The sequence below is a fragment of the Heteronotia binoei genome, chromosome 3 (genome assembly GCF_032191835.1).
Source record: "Heteronotia binoei isolate CCM8104 ecotype False Entrance Well chromosome 3, APGP_CSIRO_Hbin_v1, whole genome shotgun sequence".
Lineage (NCBI taxonomy): Eukaryota > Metazoa > Chordata > Lepidosauria > Squamata > Gekkonidae > Heteronotia > Heteronotia binoei.
Window position 1 is genome coordinate 124,043,164 of NC_083225.1, and position 26,524 is coordinate 124,069,687.

Consider the following 26,524-nt stretch of genomic DNA (forward strand, 5'->3'; position numbering starts at 1 on the left):
TCACCACCTACCTGACCTGTACAGCTATACACTAGAATTCAGGAGTAAGACAGAGTAGGGCACCACTTAAGTTTCTTCCTGGGAGGCAAGGCAGCCAAGGGGTGTGGAACCAATATAAGCCACGCCCAACATGTTCTACCATGCTGCCACCCTCCTCAAGTTCTGCTCTCCCAAGCAGCTGCTTACCTTATTTTTTAGTGTACCCCATCCATAACTCTCATCCCTTTTCAACTGTTCACTTTCTTTCTGCATACAAAATGATGAACTGTCCCACCCATGCATTGAAAATGATGCCAGGTCACAATTTGGTGCCCCCAGAAGGTCAGCACCCTAAGCCATTGCCTTGTTTGCCTAGTAGCAGAGCTGACCCTGTTTCTGGCCTCCCACTGGCTGACTCCCTGCTCCCATCTACTGCAGGCTCAGAAATGTTGAACAAACCACCAAAACAGTCTTACCTCAGAGATAGACACATCTCCAACTCTTCTTTCTGTCAACTGGCCTCATGAAAAGTGTTGCTGGCAACAGACCTCTGCTGCCCCATCAATGGCCCACACAGATGGCCTCCCAGCACATGCAGCCTCCAAAAGCAGTAGAAATAGCCAAGGAACAGCTGCTGATGTAATGCAACTAGGTGGCAAGGCCTGGCCCTACTGGGAGCATCTCCTCACAGCCATGGCTCTTTTCTGTCTCTCACTCTCTTCCTCCTCCCTTCAGCCTCACCCCTAGCCAGAGGCTGTTGCTAGGCAACCAACTTCTGTCAGTAAAGGGAGATGTCTCAGGTTAATAGAACGGGACACACTTCACCCTCCAAAGCAGCTATTTTCTCCATGATGGAGAAAGAGATCTGTTGTTTGGAGTTCAGTTGTGATCCCAAGAGATCTTCAGGCTCCACCTAGAGGTTGGCTACCCTAGGCCTTGCAGCAACCTCTGGGAGACTTGATGCCATCTGACTGGCATGACTTAACTAGGCCTGGTTGCTTGCTCCTGTTCAGCAGCAGCCACCGTATAACAGTCAGTGTGACTCAGCAGTTGTCAACTCCATATTGGCGAATTCCTGGAGATTTGAGGGCTGGAGCCTGTAGACAATGGTTTGAAGAGTGGGACCTCAGACAGGTCCAATGTCATAGACTGCACCCTCCAAACTAGCCACCTCCTCTTGGGGAACAACTGTTGCCAATCTCCAGGTGAGAGCTGGAGACACTCAAAATTACAACCTGCTCTTCAGATGGTAGAGATCAACTCCCCCTGAGGTTGGAGGGTGGGGGAATTAATGCCTTCACTTGGATGGGTGGAAAGACAGAGCCTCTTTCTAGAGCCTATTGTATTTTTTTTCTCCACAACAGGCCTTATTCCTAGTTTATAATTATCTGTTAGCCACACACACAGACACCCAAATATATAAATAGAAAATAACCTCAGAGGTTACTTATACCTACTTGGCATAGTCAAAAAGGCGACTGTCCCACAGTGAGTGTGTTCCTCTAGGACCAGAGTGGAAAAAAGCTGCATCCGTGCCATCAAATTTGTTCAGGCCATCTTCTGAATTGCTTGATGCATGACTATGTACAACATCCAACAGAACAATAATCCCCATTGAATGGGCAACATCGATGAGTTCCTTCAAATCATCTGGTGGTCCATAACGACTAAAATGTACAAACATTTCAAATTACATAATGAAGAAGTTATGTTTTATATTGGTTTTCTAATTCATTATAACTGTACATATTTCTATTATATTTACTAATGAAAATGCAAACATAGTGTGACATAAGATCCATAGCTTGAACATAGTTCATAAGCTTTATGATTATAACTAGGGATGGGCATGAACCTTATCACAAAACTAAATTTGTCATGAAAATTGCTCGATTAGTGGTTCGTGAAGCCGCGGGTTGTGTGAGCGCATCTGCAATGAACCTCTCACAAATCTCCATGGTTTTCAAGGTGGTTCATGCAGTTCATGTTGGCAGTTTGTGCAGAAGACATGCTGGCACCAATCAATTAATCATGAAAGCAACAGGCGATGCACTTCTGCAGTCCCTGAAACACCAACAGTGGCCTCCAAAGCTCAACAGGCAATGCTGTCTGCCACCAAGAGAGCTCCTATTATGCTGTTTCAAACAGCTAGTTGTTTTTTTTTTTTACTTTGCAGCAGGCAGCTAGGCAAACTTCAATTTTCCTGGTTTGTGCCCATACCTAGTCGAAACATTCTTTATACCTTTCATTACAGGGTCTTAGGTAGCAAGGCAGGGGAGGACATCTTCCTGTAACCTAGAAAAGCTGCCACAGGACACAATGCTAGACTAGATGGACCAATAGTAGTTTCTGTTGCTTATATATTATTTTGACACTCTACATACTTTTGAGATAGAGATCTAATAAAAAATAACAAAAGCTGGAGGGGAAAAAAGATTGCTATATAGCTAATATTGCCTCAGATCTGTATAATCCTACTTGAGTGTCAGTGAGAAAGGAGGCCAAAAATGCTCCTTCATACAGCTAGGACAGGCTGAGTGGCTGGCTCAAGTAGGGGTTGGGTTCAGACATGCCATCAAACCTCAGAGGGAATGGCCAATGGGTGGAAGACGGGGATATGGGTGGCTGGGCCCTTCAATATTGAAAGGGCCAAGCCACTCCCAGGAAGACTGGGGAAAGAGGAGCCAGGGACAGACTGGAGAGCTTTCTGGATTGAGGCAGGATGACTGCCTTTAAAAGAGAGGCTCCAAGAACAGGCCACAGAAGAAAGTGTTGGCCAGCCCAGGTGTGGTGTTATGGGCTGAACGCAATCAGGAGGAAGTGATGCAACCCCCTTCTTTCCCATGTAAAGGCCTGGGGAGTCCCCCTTCTCAAAATGGGTCAGAAAGGTGGTTTCCCTGCACGTGATGTGGGAACAGGAGAAGCCTCACAATCTACTTTACACTTAGACCATGCATTCTGTTGGCAACATTAAAAACAGAGGTGATTGCAAGTATAAGAAAAAATATCACTCACTTTTCTCTCAAATTGTTTTTGCACCTCATGATATTTAAAGTAACAATTATAAACCTTCCCTTTTTCTTTTTTCAGCTTACACATATTAACCATATATTAAAGAAAACAGTGAGCTGGCAAGGAGGAGGATTATGTACATTTCACACCATGTACTCCTAAATCCTTTATGGGAGGGGAAATTCTTCCTTGCATCTTAAAAAAAACAACACATGGTGGATAAGCTATCAGGCTAAGAACACATGGTCAAAGGTGCAGCTTCTCTAAGGAAAACTGGGCTTCTTATGGATTCCTTTAAGCAAGGCCTTTTTTTTAGTTTGAATGATTCTGGTATGTGGAAGGGGGAGAAAAATGTTTTGGGAGAATAAGTACACAAGGCAAATTCAGATTAACAAGTATTCATGCCTGAGCACTTCTCTCTGTTGCTAATAGTCATCATCAGCAATAAAGCAAAGGACATTCCTCCAACACCTCCAATGGCGGAGCATTGGAAAGACGGATTTTTATTTATTCATTTACACAAAGCATTTTCTTCCATTCCTTAAAGTCTTGCTATACGCACTGCTGCAGCCTTCTCCTTTTTCCTGTTTTTGACATGAAACTCTCTTTAATATAGGATACTGAAGTTCTCCAAGTTGCTGGCACTTGGTTATATCAAACCAAAAATTGTTAAGGTTAATCTGCTACACTGATCTATAGCAATGTAAATCTTCCCCAAATCTGGACGTCCTAATCCACCTAAATGCCATCAGCTATCAGATGTAAATGTTACTCCTACAAACTCTGTGGCATGTATTTGAGAAGTCTTTCCATTATGTGCCCACTTTCAGTGATGAAAAAAAAAATGATTATGTACATTTCACAATGGAAATGTTAAAGCTGATACTTTAAAAACCTTGCACAACTTATCATGCAACTCATACTGCATGAGTTTCAATAGTATACATATACAGAAGGATGAGTCTTAGGAGAGCAGAAGCAAGTATTTCAGGAGGAGAAATGAATTATCTCTGTATTCAATAATAGTTCAGAAACTTCTGATTACAAAGAAACCAAGCTCCTAAGATACCCTTTAAACATCTCATCAGCACCATGAGAACTGCTTTGTTCTCCATTCTTTCCACTGCACTACTGTACTGTTTCAAGTTCTGCAGTCAATAGGTCTTCACATGAAATCAGATAAAGGAAACTTCTATAAATACAATAGGTCAGAGCTCTAGAATGAAAACTAATATAACATTCCAACAAAATCTACTCAATAGGGTGCAATTCACCTAAGTTAGAATCACAGGATCCGATAAGGTGGGGGGAAAGAACAAAACAGGAAGCAGCTATGCTTATGATGATGATATTTGATTTATATCCCGCTCTCCACTCTGAATTTCAGAGTCTCAGAGCAGCTCACAATCTCCTTTATCTTCCTCCCCCACAACAGACACCCTGTGAGGTGGGTGGGGCTGAGAGGGCTCTTACAGCAGCTGCCCTTTGAAGGACAACCTCAGCTAATGTACATGTGTTTGTGTATGTTTGTGTGCATGCATGTCTAGAAGTGTTGCAATCTTAAAAGTCAATTCAGAATGTGATCTTAGCATTGTAGTAACTCAAAACACATGAGAGGAATTTCAGAGCTGAAAAACAAATCCTGAACACATACAAAGGTTGTGCTGTTTAAAATCTTTAAAATAAAGGGTAGATCCTCATACAGATTGTAAGGAATGTGTAATACCCCTTCTTAGCTTTTGCTACTTTGGATGTTAGAACTTCCAGACAGTTTCCTACTTGAGAGGAGGATGGGGAAAGGTAAAAGAAAATTTTAGGAAAAAAAGACAAAATCATTCCAAGGATACTGCATAACATACCTTGATGCTGCAAAAAAACTTGTGACCTGGTAACCAAAACTGGCATAATACGCATGTTCCATAACAGCCATCAACTGAACGCAGTTATAGCCTGTATTTAAGAAGAAAGATCAAAAAGTCAGCAAAAGCTCCATTTTTTTTGCAGTCCTAATTACTAATTATTGCTTTTAGATGGAAGGAGGAAGTGTTCCATTTAGTAAAAAGGTATAATTATAAGAACAAAATATTGTTCTTCCCAAAAAGTGTGAAAGAAAACTGACTTCCCATCCAAATTGGAAAGGTCAATTTCTCAAGTGATCCCCTAGGTCTATTGAAATATTGGCTTGTAAGAAGTGATACTAATATGTAAATATAGTTTTAATTTGACTCATAATATGAACTATGACAATCTGCATGTCCTGAATGTCAATTGCACTTTTTATATTTACAACATTGATCATAAAAGAGTGAAAAAAGACTGAGTTCTTATACATGTTAAAATCTTCTGCTTCCCTTAATGTTTCAAACATATTCAATTTCTACCTAATTTTTAACATATTTTACTCCCAATTCATTTCCCTGAAGGAATCTCTCTAAAAGAACAAACATAAAAGCAATGGAATTTTACTTTGAAGCTCACTGAATGAGCTCAGGACCAAAGGAAAAGAAAAACCTTTCTTTTTGTCCCTTATCCAACCCAAAATGTTTCTGTGATTTTAAATGAAGGAAATCTGAAGGGAAAAGAACAGTTTAATGATGAAACCACAGCACTTAAAACAAATCTTTTACTAAACTAACTTTTATGTCAGCAAATAAATGCCCTTTCAGCCACCAAGAAGGGATTACAGGCAGAGGATAACCTTCAGATCTGTTTGATAGTCTGCAGAGGCCACAGTTTCTCTTGATTCTTAGTTTTAACTTAAAAGAACCAAGAGGTGGAGGCCATCTGCTCAATAACTTAGGCAGGAATTCTAAGGACACTTACTCAGGGGTAAGCTGTTAAATAATATGGAATTTTTTTTTCTAAGTAGCTATGAAAATGATTGTTTTTGTAAACTGCAATCTTAAACTTAGTACAGAGCAAGTCACACTAAATTCACTGGGACTTACTTCTATATAAACATGCATAGTATTACACTATACCAGCACACTTGACATTCATATGCTTTCTTTTTTAGCACTGAATATTATCAATATGTATAACTCTCTACACAGTTCCATCTATGGATACTTAAAACGAGAGAATGGAGCCATGAGCAAACAAGACATAAAACCCCCAAGTTTACATAATAATCTAAAATTTAAAAATAGAGGGTTATAATGTCCCTAAATAATAGAAGCAGTAACTATACCTTTAAGGAAGATCTTAGTGATCATTGTGGGGGTGCTGGACAACCACAACAATGTTGCCAGCCTTTAAACCTTTATTTGTGTCAGTAAATTGCAGGGGCGAAGGGGAGAGCTCTTTCCAGGGATATGCAATCCCACCTCCTCTCTTGTTACTCTAGCCCTGTAGGGAAGACTGACTGGCCCCTCAGCAACCAGTGGGCTACTTGCAGCCATGCAATATATACAACTCCCCAAAGTGTGAACATCTGATATCTCACAATTTTCCTCAGCCCAGCAATATCCTCCACTTGACTTGTACAATTTGGCTGAGTCCTGTTGTGCCACCACAAAACTCACTTGAGTGTCTTGCTACCAAGCAACTTTTGCAACTTTGCCAGACTTTTCCCAGGGAGAGACTGCTAGGGAAAAGGAAGAAGGGAAAGCTGACAGCCACTGTGGTGTAGAGGTTAAAGTGTTGGGCTAGGATCTGAGAGGTCCAGTTTTAACCTCTTCACTCTGCCATGGAAGACTGCTCAGTAATCCTAGGCCACTCACTCTCTTTTAACCTAATCTACCTCACAGGGTTGTTGCAAAGATAAAATGGAGGTGAAGAGGATAATGTAGGTTGCTTTGTGTTCCCATTGTGGAGAAAGGTGGAGTATGAATAATGTAAATAGTAATAACTAAAACTGAAGACTGGGGAGGGAGATAAAAGATTGGTTGATAAATTGCAAGGGGTGAAGGAAGCATGGGAGAAGGAAGCTGCTAGTAGGAAAGAAAAAGGAAATGTGGGGGAAGGGATAGGGAGAAATGATGTTACCCCTCCACATCCTTGTTATTGCCACACTTGTATTTTAATACTGTACAAAAAGGAAAAACTCCCAGAATATAGTTTCAGAGGGTAGCTGCATAGGCTTGCAGTAGAAGAGCTAGATTTAGTAGCATTTAGAGACCGTTAAGATATTTGAGATATAAGCTTTCAATAGTCAAAGCTCTCTTCATAAGATATTGGCACTGGTGACCATTGGCACTGATGAAGGGAACTTTGACTCTCCAAAATCTCATTGGTCTGCTAGGGTGCTGTTGGACTCAGATCTAGAACTTTCAAAGGAATTATTTAAAACTCTTCCTGCAGTTAGGATGTAGACACAGGAATCTCTTTTCTGTACTGTGCATATATAATTATACAAGCATAAAAACAAAATTACTCAATATATTAGTTACTGAATCCTTTGATAGTATTCTTTCTATTTGAGATTCAAAAATATACATAAAATATTTAGTGATTTCTGTGACTTTGCTAGCAAGAATGTGGTGTCCCAGAGATGCAGGAAAATAGATACAAATTACACTAATAATTGCAACTAGAACTTTATTTCTAGATGTACACTACAAATGATCCAAGATGTCTGGTCCACAAGTGTTTTTCACAGCCTTTTAAAAAGCAACACCATTAATTCATTAGAAATGAATGTTCAGTATACTAAAATGCACTGCTATGATGCATTAAATATCAACATGGAGACAATCCACAACCTCTCAAAATGTGCTTTTCTAATAAAAGCACAGGGCTCATTAAAAATTTATCTCAGAAGAAGCCTCAGATATTACTTACCAAGATCCTTGACTTTCGGAAGTACATTGTGTGTGAAGTTTTTATATGAAGCTATTTTCCCTTCAGGGGAAGCAATTCCCACATGAGATTCATAGATCCTTAAGCTTTTAGGCCTCTTAGGAACAGGATGTTTCCGCTACACAGTGGAAAATGGTTTGGGAATAAAATGTGAGAAGCTCTCAGATATATTAGACAAGAATTGGAAACTGTGTTAAAATCTGAACCAGCGTATTTTCACTTTATGATGAATGCAAGGGTTGTACATCAAATCACATAAACTGGAAAAGGAAGAAATACAATAGTCTTCAAACTGATGCAGCCTGTGTAACTTTCCTTCACAAATCCCTTTTGGACAGGGCAGTCTTTGCAGACAGCCAGAAGCTGAAGCATTCACATATTCAGCTGGCATCTTGGGATATTTTATCCACAGCCTCCCTCAGAGATGTTCATAAAGTGCAATCTTGATTGCTAAAAATTTGGCCGATACAGTTGACATCTTTTGGACACCTAAGCTGTGACAAGTATGTCTTAATTTATGTGTCCACACCATCCATGCTGCCTTAAATGAATTCTGAGCTAATGGCTTAGCTGTTTTAATTTCTTAACTGTTTTAACTGTTCTACTGTTTAACTGTTGTTGGTTTTAATTGTTTTACCATGTTGGAATCCGCCCTGAGCCCACTATGGGAAAGGGAGGACTATAAATTTACAGAAATAAATAAATAAATAAATAATGTTTCACTGTGATCTTGTTCTCATTACTTCAAAATAATGTTTCCTCCCATTAGAGAATCTTTTCCATATTCCTTTGTCTGCTAGTGAACTTTTGTATATTGCGAAGTATTGTGTGGTGCAAGGTAATGTGAATTCTCAGTTCACATAGGATACTGGACTCTCCACTGCCTCGTTCAAAACTGAACTTTGTGCCCTGAAACATACAAAATGCTCTTGTGTGGCTGCAAACTGCAAAAGGAAAGCAACGGTGCACTTCCCGCCATTTCTACTCTTCTCACTGTGGAACCCCTGCTACACTTCTGGGGGAACTTAGAGTTGAAAACGGGGGAAACACAAGAGTTGGAAACATGATGCACGAAGCTTGCTAATTTTATCACTACTGTCTGTAAGGGTCATCACCACCATCTTCTCCACCAAACAGCTAACATTTTTAGAATAGCTTACTCTGTATGGGGTTGGTGGCTCCCAGTGTATCCAGTCATAAATCACATTGGTGTCTTGACGAACTACATATCTTGCCCAAGGAGAAATGCGATAGAGAATCTCTCCATTTTGGCTTCGTATCACTACCTATATTTAAAAAAAAAATTAAGCAAACATGAGAACAGCAGCATTTCTGCATCTTGGTTAATCTCTCCTCCAGTAAAACATATGCATACAAGTATACAATAGGACATAATTGCACTGTGTGTTTCCCCACTCCACAAGTAGTAACCAAGGAAGTATGGAGGGAATGGAGAACTCACAATACAGTGATTTAATGCCATACATTTTGTGTTACTAAATGCTACTAGATGAGAAGGAGGAGGAAGAAGAGGAGAAGCAGCTAATGGTATCGGTTACAACCATAATACCTAGTCCTAACCAATGAATATACGACAAAATTGCAATTTGCAATTGTTTAACCATTTATAACCTCCTTTTGAATTGCAGTGAAAGCAAATGAAACAGCAGGCAAAACATGGCAATCACTGAATCAAGAAGTTGTTGGTGCCAATGTTCCTTCTAAGCTGAAGAGTCTTGTGAGCAAAAGTTCTGCTTTGTGTGCTACTGGCATTTAAGTTGTAAGCTACTGGATAAATTGTTGTGCTCTGGAGTAATCCTTCCTGAGCTAAGGCAAAAATTTGCGAGCTAGAGGATAAAAATCTGTGAACTAGCTCACACTAACTCAGCTTAGAGGGAACATTGGTTGGTACTGTCTTATACAGTAGTGTCCAAAGACTGGGCTGAGAATGTTTTAGGGGCAGGACATAATACAATTGCCACAGGGATGTTACCCAAACCTGCCTTTCCACAGAAAGTGATCCCTACCATGCCACCAACTTAATACAATATCTGCTAATGGCATCAGGAACATATTATGAGAGGGGGAAGCCTGTGCATAGTAAGTAGTTCTGTACATTACAAATAGGGTGCTTTTCAGTCAACCACAGAAGGACCATTTTTGATAGATACCGCTAACAAAACCAAGGACTGGAAAATCTCACATCCAAAACTCTGAGTTCCACATTTAAAAATCCATGTGGTTTAAAGACACACAATTATTTCCATTTCTGCCTTATTTCATCTGTTCTCCAGAATCCTGAAACCAACCTCTCCACTAGATTCCCCTGATGCTAAGTACAAAACAACAGAAGAACTCAAAGAGAGCTCTGTTTCTCTTGACTTCTGCAAAAGCGCTATCTTCAGTAGTTTCCAGCATTACAGAAGACCCTTTCTATTTATTCAAACAATGAAAGTGGAGGCTACCAACTAAGATCAAGAGTATGAACTTTCTCCAAAGTATAGAGAGAGTACCCACTTAATTGCTTTGGCAATTAAGAATCTCAAGAGAGGGACCTGCAAGAACTTGTGAAGGAAGGAAAAATACAAATCCCCACCCCACCAGTTTCCCTCCTGTTGCACACCCCAGCATTGTCTCTCCCCACAACTTTCCAGACAGTGATAAGCTTTTTCTTCCACCCTTCCATTGCTGCTTTCCCGTCTTTTGCCGCTTTCTCTTGCTATCCTCTCCCCCTCCACATACCTTTTTCTTAATGCTTGGTTGTTATCAGGTTGCCATTAAAGCTAATGGTGATATTTCAAGACTCTAGTCAACATGTTTTTTGTTGTTTTTTAAAATTCCATTGTTACCTCAGTGATACTTATGTTGCCAGGTACACACATCACTTCACCTTTTTTTGGAGGGCTCTGAGATTTTTAAAGAAGGTTTGTAGAAATATCTCCCTTTTAATGCATCTAGTCTTGCAGATATAGATATCCCCCCCCCCTCTCTCTCTCTCGGCTTGACTTCGCGAACGAAGATTTAAGAAGGGTGCAATAGTCCACGTCTGCTGCAGGCTCGCTGGTGGCTGACAAGACCAATGCGGGACAGGCAGATCCGGCCACAGTGGCTGCAGGGAAAAGTCTGATTTGGGGTTGGTGCTGTAGCAGTGCGATTCTTCCTCAATCTCCTTTTGTCCTCAAGACCAGCTATGCGTGCGTTCTCAAAGGAAGAGACAGCCTGGTGGATGGTGTGCCTCCATGCTTTGCGATCTGAGGCTAGGTCAGACCACTGGTGATGATTGATGAGACACTTGCCAAGGGATTTCTTCAAGGAGTCCTTGTACCTCTTCTTTGGTGCCCCTCTATTTCGATGGCCGGTGGAAAGTTCGCCATACAGAGCAATCTTGGGAAGGCGGTGGTTTTCCATCCTAGAAATATGCCCTGCCCAGCGCAGCTGCCTCTTCAACAGCAGTGCTTCGATGCTTGTAACCTCCGCCCTCTTGAGGACTTCAGTGTTGGTCACAAAGTCACTCCAGTGGATGTTGAGGATGGTGCAAAGGCAGCGCTGATGAAAGCGCTCAAGGAGTCGCAGGTGATGACGGTATAAAACCCACGATTCGGAGCCGTAGATGAGGGTTGTCATCACAACCGCTTTGTAAACATTGATCTTTGTGCCTTTTTTCAGGTGCTTGTTGCTCCACACTCTTTTGTGCAGTCGGCCAAATGCACGGTTTTCCTTTGCCAGCCTGTTGTCGATCTCCTTGTCAATCTTGGCATCTGAGGAGATGATGCACCCCAGGTAGCTGAACTGCTGGACTGTCTTCAGTACTGATTCACCCACAGTGATGCAGGGAGGGTGATAATCTTCCTGGGGTGCAGGCTGGTGGAGAACTTCTGTCTTCTTCAGACTAACTTCTAGGCCGAATAGCTTGGCAGCCTCTGCAAAGCAGGACGTCATATGCTGCAGAGCTGATACCGAGTGGGAGACGAGTGCAGCATCATCAGCAAATAGTAGCTCTCGGATGAGTTTTTCCATTGTCTTGGAGTGAGCCTTTAGTCGCCTCAGGTTGAACAGGCTGCCATCGGTGCGATAGCGGATGTAGACACCATCGTCATCATCTAGATCTACAGCGGCTCTTTGAAGCATCATGCTAAAGGAGATCGTAAAGAGAGTTGGCGCGAGAACGCAGCCTTGCTTTACACCTGTGCCTATTGGGAAGGGCTCCGAGAGGTCGTTGCAGTGTCTGACTTGGCCTCGCTGGTCTTCATGTAGCTTGATGATCATGCTGAGGAACCTTGGGGGACATCCTAAACGTTCCAAAATTTGCCACAGGCCTTTCCTGCTAACGGTATCGAAAGCTTTGGTAAGGTCGACACATATAGACCCTTGTTCTGTTCCCTGCATTTCTCTTGGAGCTGCCTGAGAACAAATACCATGTCGGTGGTGCTCCTGTTAGCTCTGAAGCCGCACTGACTCTCTGGGAGGAGTTCTTCTGCAATGGTGGGCACCAGTCTGTTCAGGAGTATTCTGGCAAGGATTTTGCCTGCGATGGAGAGCAGAGTTATCCCCCGGTAGTTGGAGCAGTCTGACTTTTCTCCTTTGTTCTTGTATAGAGTGATGATGATTGCATCGCGAAAGTCCTGTGGTAGTTTGCCTTGTTCCCAGCAGGTGACAAGTACTTTGTGAAGTGTGCTATGTAGTACTGTGCCCCCATGCTTCCAGATCTCTGGTGGGATTCCATCAACTCCCGCTGCCTTGCCACTTTTCAGTTGCTTGATGGCTTTAACAGTCTCTTCTAGGGTGGGGATCTCATCCAACTCTGTTTTCACTGGTTGAAGTGGGGTGAGGTGGATTGCTGAATCTTGAACTACGCGGTTGGCACTGAAGAGAGCCTGAAAATACTCCGACCACCGGTTCAGTATGGATGCCTTGTCTGTGAGGAGCACTTGGCCGTCTGCACTACGCAAGGGACTCTGAGCCTGATATGATGGGCCATATACTGCCTTCAGGGCTTCGTAGAACCCTCTTAAATCACCAGTGTCTGCACACAGCTGGGTTCTCTCTGCAAGCTTGGTCCACCACTCGTTCTGAATGTCTCGAAGCTTGTGCTGGAGGTTGCTACATGCAGCGCGAAAGATTGCTTTTTTCCCGGGACAGGAGGGCTGAGCAAGATGTGCTTGGTAGGCAGATCTCTTTTTCGCTAGTAATTCTTGGATCTCTTGATTGTTCTCGTCAAACCAGTCCTTGTTTTTCCTTGTGGAGAACCCGAGGACTTCTTCAGAGGTCAACAGGATGGTAGTTTTTAGGTGTTCCCAGAGTGCTTCTGGAGAAGGGTCTGTGGGGCAACTGGGGTCCTCAATTCTTGACTGGAGTTTTGCCTGGAAGGCAGCTTTAACTTCAACTGACTGAAGGCTGCCAACCTGAAGCTTCCTTCGAGGGATACCTCCTCTCCTGGGTGTGGGTTTAAAGTGAAGACAGAGATTGCAGCGTACAAGACGATGATCCGTATGACATTCCGCACTGGGCATTACTCGGGTGTGTAAGACATCTCGAAGGTCTCTCTGGCTCACCAGAATGTAGTCGATAAGGTGCCAGTGCTTGGACCGTGGGTGCATCCAGGTTGTCTTCAGGCTGTTCTTCTGCTGAAAGATAGTGTTGGTGATGGTGAGCTGGTGCTCTGTGCAGAATTCTAGCAGGAGGCGCCCGTTATCATTGCAGTTGCCAATGCCGTGTTTGCCAAGTACTCCTTTCCAGGCTTCCGAGTCTTTACCTACTCTGGCATTGAAGTCGCCAAGGATGATCACCTTGTCCTCTGTAGGGGTCTTCTTTACGAGATTGCGTAGATCAGCATAGAACTTATTCTTTTCTGCAGGATCTGCTTGAAGAGTTGGGGCATACACACTGAAGAGTGTTGCATGCTGCTTGTTTTGAAGTGGGAGGCGCATGGACATGATGCGATCTGAGTGACCTGTTGGCAGGTTTTTGAGTTTGGAGGCAATGGAGTTCCTGACCATGAAGCCAACTCCAGAAAGGCGGCTCTCAGCCTTTGACTTACCCGACCAGTAGAGGGTATAGCCAGCACCATGTTCTTGAAGACTACCTTCCTCAGGGAAATGGACCTCACTGAGAGCTGCTATGTCAATATTCAACCTGAGAAGTTCGTGGGCAACTAGAGCAGAGCGTCGTTCAGGGCGACCACTGTCTACTGTGTCAAGCATGGTTCTGATGTTCCAACACGCAAGCTTAAGTCTTTGCACACTTTGTGAGGCAGGTGCATGCCTTTTCTTTGTTGTTATTTTTTGACCGCAAGTAAGGATGCCCGTTGACCGTGGCTAGCCAACTGGGGTGGGGGAGACGAGCTTTGTTTAGGCCACCTTTTCTAGGCCCCTCTCCATGTGGAGCAAGCAGTGCTGTCCCTAGATAAGGCTGCTTGGTCGTTCAGGGTGCTGCCGAAAGATGCTTTCGTCTCCGGGTCAGCATCAGGCGACCAATACCCTGAACCGCCTACATGCAGGATCGGGACTGCGGCTTCCAGTGGCATCTTCCACCTGCCGTTTCGCCCCTTGCCCATCGCTGCAGGACTTGGTGTGTTGTGGGTTGTGGATATGGATATGCCCTTCAGGCCTGCGCAGAGGAATTTTTAGGTGAGGCACAGTGTGCACAGTACTAGCTCCACCCTTTCACCTTGGGGTCATCTGCCATGGCCCAGTAAGCCAGGACGCCAGTAGCGAGTCCTCCAGGTGGTAGGTGTTACATTAACGAGCTCTATCTGCCCGGGTTTGATGTTAGAGTATAGGTATAGTATAGGGTATAGTATAGGGTATAGATATAGATATATATACACACAAACACATAAGCAGTACATGAAAAATCAGAAGAATACACGCAGTTGTTTGCTTCAAAAACAACAATCAGGATTGGTGTTCCAGAAGCAGCAGGGAGTGTTTAATAGAGTGCATGCACTGAGTGGTAAATTGTTCAGACTAAAGACCCAACTAAGAAACAGCAGTTATATAAAGCTAGATGAGACTTACTGTCTACTTAAGGAATGGATCTATTGCTGGGATGAAAAGATACAGTCTTATCATGATACAGCCCACATTGTTCATGGTTTGTAACATGCTAATAAAGTGCATGAGAATCCATTCATGAAAGAATGTGTTTGCTTTAAGGGAAAATGAATATCTGGGTCAAAGTAGCACTCTTATGTTGTTCAGGTGTATATCTGTAAGTTTCAAACCTACTTTTGATTTATTGACATTCATTACAGAAATCTCATGGTCAATGCTTTGAGCCTATGACCCAGGGGAAAACATTAAATGATTGGGCATTTTGAGCTTTTGTACATAAGTTGCTTCAGCCAATGGAGAAAACAGAGACTTTGTTCTGTAGCTCCTGTGTGATTGAGCAAGCCTGGCAAAGCAAGCTGTGATATAGAAAGAAGCAAGAGAGAGAAAAGGAAGCAGATGACAGTGAGTTGCTTGCAGGATAGGCCCTCCAGGGGCCTGATTTGGCCCTCGGGCCATACATTTGACACTCCTGGTTTAGAAAAATAGGTTGCTTACCTGTAACTGATGATCTTTGAGTGGTTATCTGTGCATTCACACTGTTGGGATAATTGGCGCTTGCGTCGACCCCGACAGTGATCTCAAAGCTCTAGAATTTTCTCTGGCGTCCTTCCACTGTGCATGCCCAGGGACCCCACTGTGTATACCCAGAGGAGGACGCCATATTCCCGCCAGTTTCCTTCTGACCCCCGGACAACCTCAAAGAGAAGGCTGACAGCAGAGGGGAAGGAGGGCGGGTAGTGTGAATGCACAGATGACCACTTGAAGATCATCAGTTACAGGTAAGCAACCTGTTTATCTTTTTCATGGTCTCTGTGTTTCAAACTGTTGGGAGATTAGCAAACTGTACCCTACCTGGACGAGGGGCTGGCAGGCTTCACTGATGTATTGAAGAAAGAATCGTGCTCCCCATTAGCGCCTTACGCTTCACACAAGTGTCCAGAGCGTAACGTTGGATAAAGGACGTGGAGGAAGCCCAGGTGGCTGCCCTACAAATGTCCTGCAGTGGCACCCCCTTCAAGAATGCCGTGGAGGCCGCTACTGCTCGAGTAGAGTGAGTTCTTACTGGCCCAGGAACGGGTTTCTTGGCCAGGAAGTAACACAGTTTGATGGCTTCCACTATCCGCTTGGAAAGTCTTTGCGCGGAAATACGAGCACCTCTTTTATCCTGTGCACAGGCCACTGTTACTGAGAGATGCTGCCTGATAAAAATGGAGTACCCCAGTGCAAATAAAGAGAGGGGGTCTCCTACTTCTGTTAAACAAAATGGAGTCCGACCAAAGACAGGCCAAGAAAACACTCCATCTAAACAGGTGGAGTGGACCCAGTAGAGAGCTTGCTTTGGTTGGCGCCTGAAGTCTGTTTCTTAGCTCAGTCTCACTCATTCCCCCTACAGCGCCTCCGATCAAACGGGATGCATAACAACATGGGAACTGCGGGTAAGTATTACTCTCACTCTGATCTTCTGCTACTTGCCAATTGTCTCTTCCTCCAGCCTAAAACTTCTACCTTGCTAACTCCAATCAAATGCATAATTTGATTGATCCTACCCTTAAAAATCTTTGATCCCTTTCCGAGTGTCAGCCAAAACCTGGTAACAAACTACTCATTGCCCCAAGCCTATCATCCTAGCAAAATGTGCGAAGTTTCCCAACATAGCAATTCAAGATAGCCATCAATGGAACATCAAAGCTGGTAACTAACGACCCCATCCGTCGGATCCCTATATAGTGTGGGTCAAAAACCCACCTCGGTGTGCATTCTGTAGGGTGTCTTTTGCAGTCTATACCACCCGTTACTCCTGTAATTGGGTCTATAGGGTGCGTTATGCTGGTCGTTCACGTTCCTCTCTGTGTACTTTCCACTGAATGAACGTCTCCTCTTCTGGATCAGGTGAATATTACCCGCTTCAACAACCCTTGAATTCCTCTATCAATAACCTCTAATTTCTTAGTCTTTTGATTGCTTGTACAAAGATCTGTATGTGTGTGTGTGTGTAAATCCTCTTGCTACATATCTTAAGTAAACATTATAAAAATATAATTGCGTGGACTATTCTTGGCTGAAAACTCGAACTCCATATTATTGAAAGCAAAGATCTTCGCTCCTAATTCGCTCTACCTAGTCTCTTAGCTAATTTCCCCATCAAAAATAACAGACTTAAAAGCATTGGCTGTAGCACCACAAAAAGACAGATTGTAGAATGAAACAGTTGGGTGCAGTTGAAGTAGAACAGGAGGGCCCTGTGAACGTCCAATAAGTGCCACCTTCGCTCCTCATCATTAGTAGGGTTAGGAAAGAAGGTCGGTAAGTCAATAGAGGCCTGTAGATGGAACATAGAAACCACCTTCAGCAGAAAGGTGATGTCGGGTGCCATAGTGACCCCCTCGGCATGGAAGGAGAAGAAAGGTGAATTATGACGTAGTGCACATAGTTCTCCAACTCTCCTGGCCGAAGTAATGGCTACTAATAGTGCCATCTTCCAAGACAAAAGGTCCAGACTACACATGGCCATTGGTTCAAATGGCCTCCATGTTAACATATTCAGCACCAGCTGAAGGTCCCATGCTGCCATGGCTCTGGAGGCAGGAGGATACATGTGAAGAAGACCCTTCAGGAACTTCTTACTGTCAGAGACTCCCTCGACACACTCATGGTGTGCCGAAATTGCAGATAAGTATACCCTGACTGAGGCGTGAGAGAGTCCCTCTTCGCTCAAGGCCAGTAGAAAAGAAAAAAAAGTCTGAAGTGAACAGGTCCTTGCCCAGGAATCTGGTTCCTTGACGAATTTGAGGAATCTCTGCCACTTGTAGTGATAGGATGTCCTAGTGGTCATCTTCCTACTATGGATCAGTACCTCCCGTGCCCTGGGACAGGAATATGCTGGGAAATTCTCCATGCAGTGAGCTTCAGTTGTGGTATGTTGTGATGGAGAACTGATCCCAGTTGGTCTGTGAGTAGATCCAATGCTGCCGGAAGGTGATGGTACTGACCCCTGCTGAGGCGCAGAAGTATGGGGAACCATGGTTGGCGAGGCCACCACAGAGTCACTAGTATACAATCTGCCCAATCTCTGATCAATCTGTGGACTATCCATGCTATTAAAGGTATAGGTGGAAACATTTTCAGAAAATGAGCTGTCCATGGGATTAGTAAGCCATCTCCCAGGGATGCCGGATCTCTGCAATTGCGAGTGCAGAAGAGGGGGCATTTCTTGTTCAGTCTGGTTGCGAATACATCCACTATCGGTGTGCCCCATTTGTCGAAGACCATGTTCAGGAACCGGTCATTCAACACCCATTCGTGCAGTACTGCACCGCCTCGGCTCAGAAAGTCTGCCTGAATGTTCTGGTCTCCTGCAATGTGTGATGCTGTGATCCAGATCTTGTGGGCTATGCACCAATCCCATACCTGTATGGCCAGTCGGCACAGACTCCGGGATACTGTTCCATCCTCTCTGTTTACGTAGCTGAGGGCTATCTGTGGTGTTGTCTGTCTGTATTGCCACCACCTTTCCTTTCACCAGTGGTAAGAAGGATCTGAGTGCGAGCCAAATTGCTGTCAACTCCAGGAAGTTGATGTGTCGGGTGGACAGGTTTGGTTCCCAGAGGCACCCCACTGAGAATATTCTCAGGTGCACTCCCCACCCCGTAAGGGAGGTCTCCGTGGTAAGGGTCTCTGAGGATACAGGGCTTTGGAATGGCATCCCCTCCAAGAGATTGGATTCCTCTGTCCATCACATGAGATCCGGTACAAGGGAACCTCCAGCAATCTCTGTTGATGACGACGTAGAGGCTGAAAGTTTCTCAGAAACCAGAGCTGAACCATTCAAATTCTGAGTCTTGCTAGCGGTATCACTGCCGTGGTTGCTGCCATGAGGCCCAAAAGTCTCTGTATGACAATGGCTTGAACTACACGTTGAGCTACTATGTCTCTTGTCAGTCTGGCAAATTCGAGAGCCCTCGGTAGTGGAAGGAAGGCTTTGGCCTTCTTGGAGTTCAAGACTGTCCCTATAAATTGTACTAGCTGTGATGGAGTGAGAAGTGATTTCTTGTGGTTCACTTGCAATCCCAGATGGTTCAGAAGGCAAACTGTGGTGTCTATGTCGCATTTCAGTTGTTTCTCTGAATGTGGTATGAGGAGCCAGTCGTCTATTTACAGGAAGAGCACTATTCCCTGGAGTCTCAAGTATGCCACAATCACCACCATTGTTTGGGTGAATACTCTGAGTGCTGTACATATTTCAAATGAGAGTGCTGTATATTGATAGTGTTCCTGGCCTATCATGAATCTGAGATATTGTCTGTGATCCAGACGAATGCTCAGATGGAAATAAGCATCCTGGAGGTCTATAGTGGCCATCCAGGTGTGTTTTTGAAGGAGTGAGAGAATATGTGTGGGAGTGGTCATGCGGAACTTCTTTACCGGTATGAAGTTGTTGAGGGCTCTCAGATCCAGGATATTGTGCAGGCCACCATCTCTCTTTGGAACGGTAAAATACCGGGAGTAGAATCCCCGGCCGACGAGATGATAAGGCACCGGTTCTATGGCTTTTTTGTTCAGCAGTGAGGAGACCTCCTGGATGAGGGTAGAGTTGGGTGGGGTAAAGACTATCCCCGAAGGGGGTGGGAAATGTGTGAATTCTATTGCGTATGCCTGCTGAATTATGGATAGCACCCAGGCATCAGTAGTGATCTGTTGCCATGCTGGAAGAAAAAGGCAAAGGTGGATAGAAAAAAAACTGGTCCTCTATGGTAGGCTCACTGGGGATCAAGTCAAAGGCTCTGTTTGGGCTGTTTAGGGGATTTCCCCATTCTGCTGTGAATGTGCCGCTGCATTGAACTTGGACCTATGTTGGTACTCCTGTTGCTGTGAGGAGGAGGAGGAGCGTGAGCACCATGATCCTTCTGGTGAGCTGCGAGCGGACCCTCTCCTGGACCAAAGTCTCTGTTTAAAGGGTTTGTTTGCAGAGGATATGCTGAGATTTCTTGAGGCCTTAATACTTTTATCAATCTCTTGCAGGACTGTGTCCATAGTGGAGTGGAATAGGCCCATCCCAACAAAAGGTAGGTCTTCTATTGTGGTCTTCATATCGGGAGAGAACGACGTGGACCTCAGCCAAGAGTGTCTGCGGAGCACTACTGCAGAGGACCATGTTTTGTCGAAGGTGTCTAAGTTATGTTTGACTGAATTTACCTGCTGCTTTGCTACAGCCATGCCCTCTCTTTGTATTTTCTTGATTTTAGCCTGAGATTCTGCTGGGAGGGATGGTAAGACCTCAGACAGTTGGTCCTACATGACATATTGATACCTGTTGAAGCATGCGAGGTAGTTGGTGTTTTTTATCCCGAACGCTGCTGTGGAGTAAAATTTTCTGCCAAGTGTATACAATTTCTTCCCTTCCTTGTCGGATGGGGTGGAGTAGACATGTTTGCCTTTCGAGGATGAGGTTACTGAGAGGGAGTTAGGTTTGGGGTGAGAGAACAGGAATTCAACCCCCTGTTCTTGTACCTTATACATGTGGTCAAGCCTTCTAAACGACGCTACTGTCAAAGCAGGCTTGTCCCACGTAGGCTTTGCTGTTTGCAGTAGGACCACCGTGACAGGAAGGGCCACTGCAGTAGACGTGTTCTTCTGGACAATATCATAGACAAGGTTTGTAACCTCTGGTTGTGGTTGTATTGCTAACAGTAAGGCCTAGCATGCTGGCCATCTGCTACACCAACTCTCCGTAGGATTTTAGATCTTTGGATGGTGAAATTGGGGCATCCTCAGTTATAGGTGCAGCTGGTGTTGGTTCCTTAGGAGAATCTTCAGTGTGATCCAAGTCAGATTCCCCCTCTGAGGATGATTGGTCGTCACCAGATGCTGACTTTTCCGAGCCCGAAGGTGCTGTGGGTTTCGGACGTTTCAGTACCAATGGTGTCTCTTCCGCCCTGCACCTTTTCAGTTTGTCTGGTTGATGTGGAAGATCGAGCGTCCCAGTCCCGAGGTGGAATACACGGAAAGGACGGGGGATATGCTTCGTATGGGTATCCCCAGGGCCTTTGATCCCAATGGGGTGCTGGTGACATTGGTGGACAGTGATAGTCTGGTTGTGGATCTGGTCAGTATGGATCTGGTTGGCACAGATCCGGCAATCGGATCAGGTCTGGTGGTTTGTATGGCTCCAGAGGCCTGTTCAGTCCCGACGGGTGGTGTAGAAGCTCCCGTGGCCGCTTCGGGGTTGTTGGCTCTTCCCTCGGTGTGGAAGGCTGACTGCCCTGAGCAGAATCTGAGTCAGGGTTGCTAGGATGGGTAAGATCGATCTGTTCGGTATCGACCATGCCCGGATCTGCCATGTCCTCTTGCCCTTCATCCGAGCAGTCCACCTGTCCTCTAGGGACTGCAGTATGTATAATGGCATTGACGTTGACAAGGACAGGTCCAGAATGGGCGTGGAGCGACCCTGTTGGGACGAACCCGGTAAGGGGTTGCTATGTCCCTTGGAGGAAGATCGTCTTGACTTCTCATCCCTGAAGTGGTGTTTTTCCTTCTTTTTTTTGGCTGAGGAAGCTGAAGAAGACTGTGAGGACAACATCGTCCTTTTCGGTGCCGTCAGTCCTATACTGACCGTTCTCAGTGTGGATGGTGTCGGTGCGGACTTCAATGGCGTGTTTAGGTGGGAAGATGCAACCACCGACGCCAATTCGGCCTCCATATCCACTTGCTTTTGGCCTGTTGGTTGGGAGACGAGAGCGGAGGCAAGGAGGGTAGCTTACAGGCGAGCCACGTGGTTTTTTCGCGTCTGTCTGGTAAGCTTCAAAAAGTGCGGGCAGATGTCCATCCTGTGGGATTTCCCCAGGCAGGTTAAGCAAAGAGAGCGTCCATCTGCCGGGGTTAGCTTACTTCCACACTGGGAACAGCGCTTAAAGCACCCCCACATAGGCCAGGGGGCCCTGGGGGTAGGAGGGAGGGAAAACTGTAGCGAAAATAACAAACAGGAAGAAAAAAACCCTCTCTCTTTCCGTTTAGGAGCCACGAGGGAAAGATCACCAACCGAAGCTCAGGCGAAGACCATCCTGTCGCACGCCCGATTATAAGGAAACTGGCGGGAATATGGCGCCCTCCTCTGGACATCTGCAGTGGGGTCCCTAGGCATGCGCAGTGGAAGGATGCCAGAGAAAATTCTGGAGATTTGAGATCACTGTCGGGGTCGACACAAGCACCGATTATCCCAACAGTGGTGTGAGGCACAGAGACCACGAAGATCAAATTTAAACTCTTTTGGTGATCCGGAACAGACTTAATTAAAATTATTGTGGACCATTTGGATATTTTTGAAAAGTAGTTTAGGATCAACTTGTATGATACAATAAATATCAAGAGTTTTACAATGCAAACCTAAGAACATTTTCCTGAGAGTAAGCCTAGTAGGATTCGAAGGCTGAAACCAGCTGGCCGGTTTGGGGTGGCTTGCAGTCGCCCTGAAGAAAGCCGGCCAGAAGAAGAGCACCCTGGAGCTTCCAGACGGCGCTGGAAGAAGGGGCGGGCCTTGGGTGGCCAGGGAGCATCTGGAACGCTCATGCATCCCGCTCGTGGCTCCCCAAGTGCTTTAAGGCACCCTCCGGCCTTCCAGACGGCTGGGCACTGCCTTGGAGCTGCCCCAGTAAAAAGGGACCACTTTCCAAGTGGTGCCTTTTTAAGGCAGTTGGAGCGTCCTCGAGGGTGGGGTAACTGCGGTATGGGGCGGGCAGCAGATGTTGCCGTCTGGATGGTTTTTTTGGGTCAACTTCAGAGGCGTCTCTGAGTTGACCCAAAGTGCTGGTCTGTAATCAGCCTATGTGAACCTGATTAGGACTGTTACCTTAAAGCCAAACCATGAGGATGCAGCTGCCATTTTAAAGTAATTTAATAATGCTGCAAGGACACACACACACCCTACACATCTTTTCTAAAGCTGAAACAGCCACTGGGGCAGCAATTCTGACACTTGATAAAGCATTTGCATGTGTGGGAAACAAGCATCTAACCCCACCCCACTGTTTGCCACAAGGATGCTGTCACATCTAGTTTGGTCCTTAAATGCATAAGCTTCTGACTCTGAGAATCTTGAACTGACTAAGATGGCGAGGTAGAGTTAACTGAGATAAAGAGTACCAGTGTTAGAATGTATTTTAACCATTTCCTTATGGTATTTGCATAGCGCTTTCTGGCACAATAACATTTTTAATGAATGGAACTAGAAGCAACTTGCCTACCCTCTCTGCAACTGGTCTCATTCAAGGCACTGCAGGTATAGGAGGTGCACTTAACTGGAGGTGGGTCTAACTACAAAACTAAGTTGTAAAATTTGCACAAGAGGGCCAATTCTTATCTAAGTTGGGATCCTAAATGAACCGTCTTTCAACAGTTCCAAACAGGTTGAACGAACAGATTTAATAGCTTCATCCTGCGAGTTCATTCAGAAGTTATTAAAATTGATGAATGAACATACACAGGATCTGGCTGCAAACAATTAACTTCTTAAACTGATCTGTACACAAATCTTACTGTTAGTAAGTCCTCTTTGTAGGCTTAGAACTAGGGGTGAACAGTATAGTGGCAAAATTTGCAGATGATACCAAATTATTCAGGATTATGAAAACTAAAGTGGATTTTGAAGAGCTACAGGAGGCTGTATCTAAATTGGGTGAATAGGTTAATAACACATCAAATTCAGTGTTCATAAGTGTAAGGTGATACACACTGGAGCAAAAAAAAACCCCTTAATTTTAAATATATGCTGATGGGTTCTTGAACTGGCTGAGACGAAGACTTAAACAAATCTTAGATTTATAGTGGATAGCTGAATGAAAATGTTGATCCAGTGTGCAGCAGAAGTAAAAAAAGCAAAACTTCTTGTTGGGGAGAGGACTGAGAATAAAACAGCAAACATTTCAATCCCCTTGTATAAAACAGTAAACCTAGGGCTTTTTTGTAGCAGGAATTCCTTTGCATATTAGGACACACACTCCTGATGTAGCCAATCCTCCAAGAGCTTACAGGGCTCTTAGCACAGGGCCTACTGTAAGCTCTTGGAGGACTGGCTACATCAGGGGTGTGTGCCCTAATATAAAGGAGTTCCTGCTACAAAAAAAGCCCCAAGTGCACCAACATTCAGAATACTGTATACAGTTTTGGTTGCTGTATCTCAAAAAAGATACTGCAGTCCTGGATAAAGTTCAGAAGATGACAATCAAGATGATCAAGGGTAACTTTCCTATGAGGAAAGGCTGAAGTCTTGGACTTTTAAATATAGAGAATAAAGGAGATATAAAAAAGGTCTGTAAAATTATGTGTGGGGTAGAGAAAGTTGGTAGAGGAAACTTTTTCTTCTCCTCTCAGGGGTACCCAGTGGTACAAGATAGAAAAAGTTAATACTTTACTCAATGAGTAATTAAATTATGGAATTCACTGCCAGTAGAGGTGCTGATGGACACGACCCTAGATGGATTCATAAAACAGATTCAGAATGGCTTCAGCAATAGCTACTATCCATGGGGAGTAAAAAGGACCTCCATATTTAGAGACTGAAGATGCCATACTGAATGAACCACTGTTTTGATCCAGCAAGATTCTTCTTATGGTTCTTATGCTAGTGTTACCAGGAACTGGGACAACTGCCTCAGAAAATTGTGTGAAGGTTTTATTTAACCTCATAATCTGGCTCTTCTTGGGTAGTTTGAACTGCCAATATCCATATTCTACTTGGTGTATCTCCCACCTTCCTAGAAGAAACACTAAAATTAATGTGTGCATTCTTATTGTTATGTTGACAGGCTCCTCTAAATTCTTCTTTTTTCCAGCAAATGCCATTTGAGACAGCACTTATATCTTGCCTGCTGGAAAGTATGGTGGCAACATGAGTCAATCCATCAGAGTTGGTACAATTAAAAGAAATCTCAGATCCAGCAGAAGTCAAAGCACAATGGTAGCAGGGGAAGGGATGAATCCAGTATTCCAAATCATCTTCAAGAGAGATGAATCAAGGGAATCATGAAATGGAAATTATTATTCAGGGAACAAAGTTTTAATGTTGAGGAAGCTCATTTTGTCATTGAGAGGTAATTTGAAAAGGGCAACGACTTTCTTTGAATGTAAGTAAGTAGGAGTGAGACTGGATGGCCAGAGGCATTTTAAAGCATCAGCAATATGTAATGTAGCTTACTATTCTGTGACTTAATATCACCTGTAATGTCATACCTGGATATATAAAGGCACATGAACTAATGTATTCCATATATTCAGCATCATTAGAGCATACATTTCAATGCTACTTAAATTCCATGCCATGTGGCTGTCACTTTCCTGTGGTGAGTCTAGGAAGAATAACATAGAAGAAATCATCTTGGCTCTTCCCATTTCCTGTATTTCATTATTTCCTTATCCTCTTTGTCTACCAAAAGGAATACATGTCGAACAAGAAAGCCTTGCAACACTTTTTTTTTAAAGCAACTCTTTTTAGTTTAAATAAGATTTGCACAGGGAAAAAAGATCATCCCAAGGGATTTGGCCCCAAGTGTACTTTGACAAATTAATGATTAGTCAGTTACCATCTGTATTTATGCAATCATAGGATCTTATAAAATTTATAATTACATCCTTGGTATCCCTGGATTCCCCTTGCCAAAGGTTATATAGAGGCAAGCATGCATTCCCTAGGGTGCCCTTTTCACAGCTCTAGTAGACTTAAAAAGGAATAATATATTTAGCAGAAGTAATTAATTTCATTTAATATAAGCATTTTTATTTTAGCACAATTTATCTATTGACAGTTACGCAGCAATATAGTAGACCTCTCAGCAAAACAGAAATAACACATTGATCCACTGTAATAGTTTGTTAATGCTGTGTAAGGTATTGTCACTATAAAAAAAGGCAATTTTTTTTTTACATGCAAAGACAAAATGCAAACTGGTCTACCATACTGCTGACTAAGGAACAGTCTTCTGCAAAGCCCAAGCAATATTCGGAATATTTATTACCAGTGGCAGGATCTTGAGCTTAGAACAGAAACAACCATGCTCAAATTCCCACTGATATGTGGTTTGTCAGACTCGGAGAACAAGGCATGCTGCTTCTAGTTCATATCCAATTCTGATGTATTTAGTTTGGTTTCTGCTTTTATCACATCACCTTGTAACTGGCTCTGCACTACTTGATCTGGCACTGAGGGAAATTTATATTTAAAAGATAACATTAAATGTTTCACCTTGCCTGAAAGTTTAGGATGAAGATGAAGCATGAATTACCAAAAGACATGGAACCTGCTATTCACCAAGACAGTACGTATAAGTAAGTAAGTAAGTAAAATTTTATTTGTATCCCGCCCTCCCCGCCTAGGCAGGCTCAGGGCGGCTAACAACATTTCGTACATATACAATAATAAAAACATTAGATTTAACAGTAAGAACTTTAAACATTATTTAAAAACCAGTTGATGTATTTAAAAATTCATAATTTGAATTGATCTGGCAGCAATGATGGCATTCTGACGCTAGTTTCTGCCAGTTTAAACAAATTCCATGATGACATAGGTCCTTAAAACAGGACCGTGTTGGCGGGTCCTTAGTTAACAACAATTCAGCTGTCGATATATGCTCGTTTAAAGAGGGCAGTCTTGCAGGCCCTGCGGAACTGATCAAGGTTCCGCAGGGCCCGCA

General features: G+C 43.9%; 1 protein-coding gene across 2 annotated transcripts in view; it reads right to left on the reverse strand.

The window, feature by feature from the left end:
- Nucleotides 1-26,524, reverse strand: part of GBE1 (1,4-alpha-glucan branching enzyme 1) — a 349,834-nt gene that overhangs the window by 192,020 nt on the left and 131,290 nt on the right. For both annotated transcript variants that reach the window (XM_060234428.1, XM_060234427.1), the window contains exons 4-7: nt 8,952-9,077; nt 7,774-7,909; nt 4,851-4,941; nt 1,437-1,646 (exon numbers count right to left, since the gene is read on the reverse strand). In XM_060234428.1, coding sequence (XP_060090411.1) covers nt 1,437-1,646; nt 4,851-4,941; nt 7,774-7,909; nt 8,952-9,077 — 563 coding nt within the window. The remainder of the gene's footprint in view (nt 1-1,436; nt 1,647-4,850; nt 4,942-7,773; nt 7,910-8,951; nt 9,078-26,524) is intronic.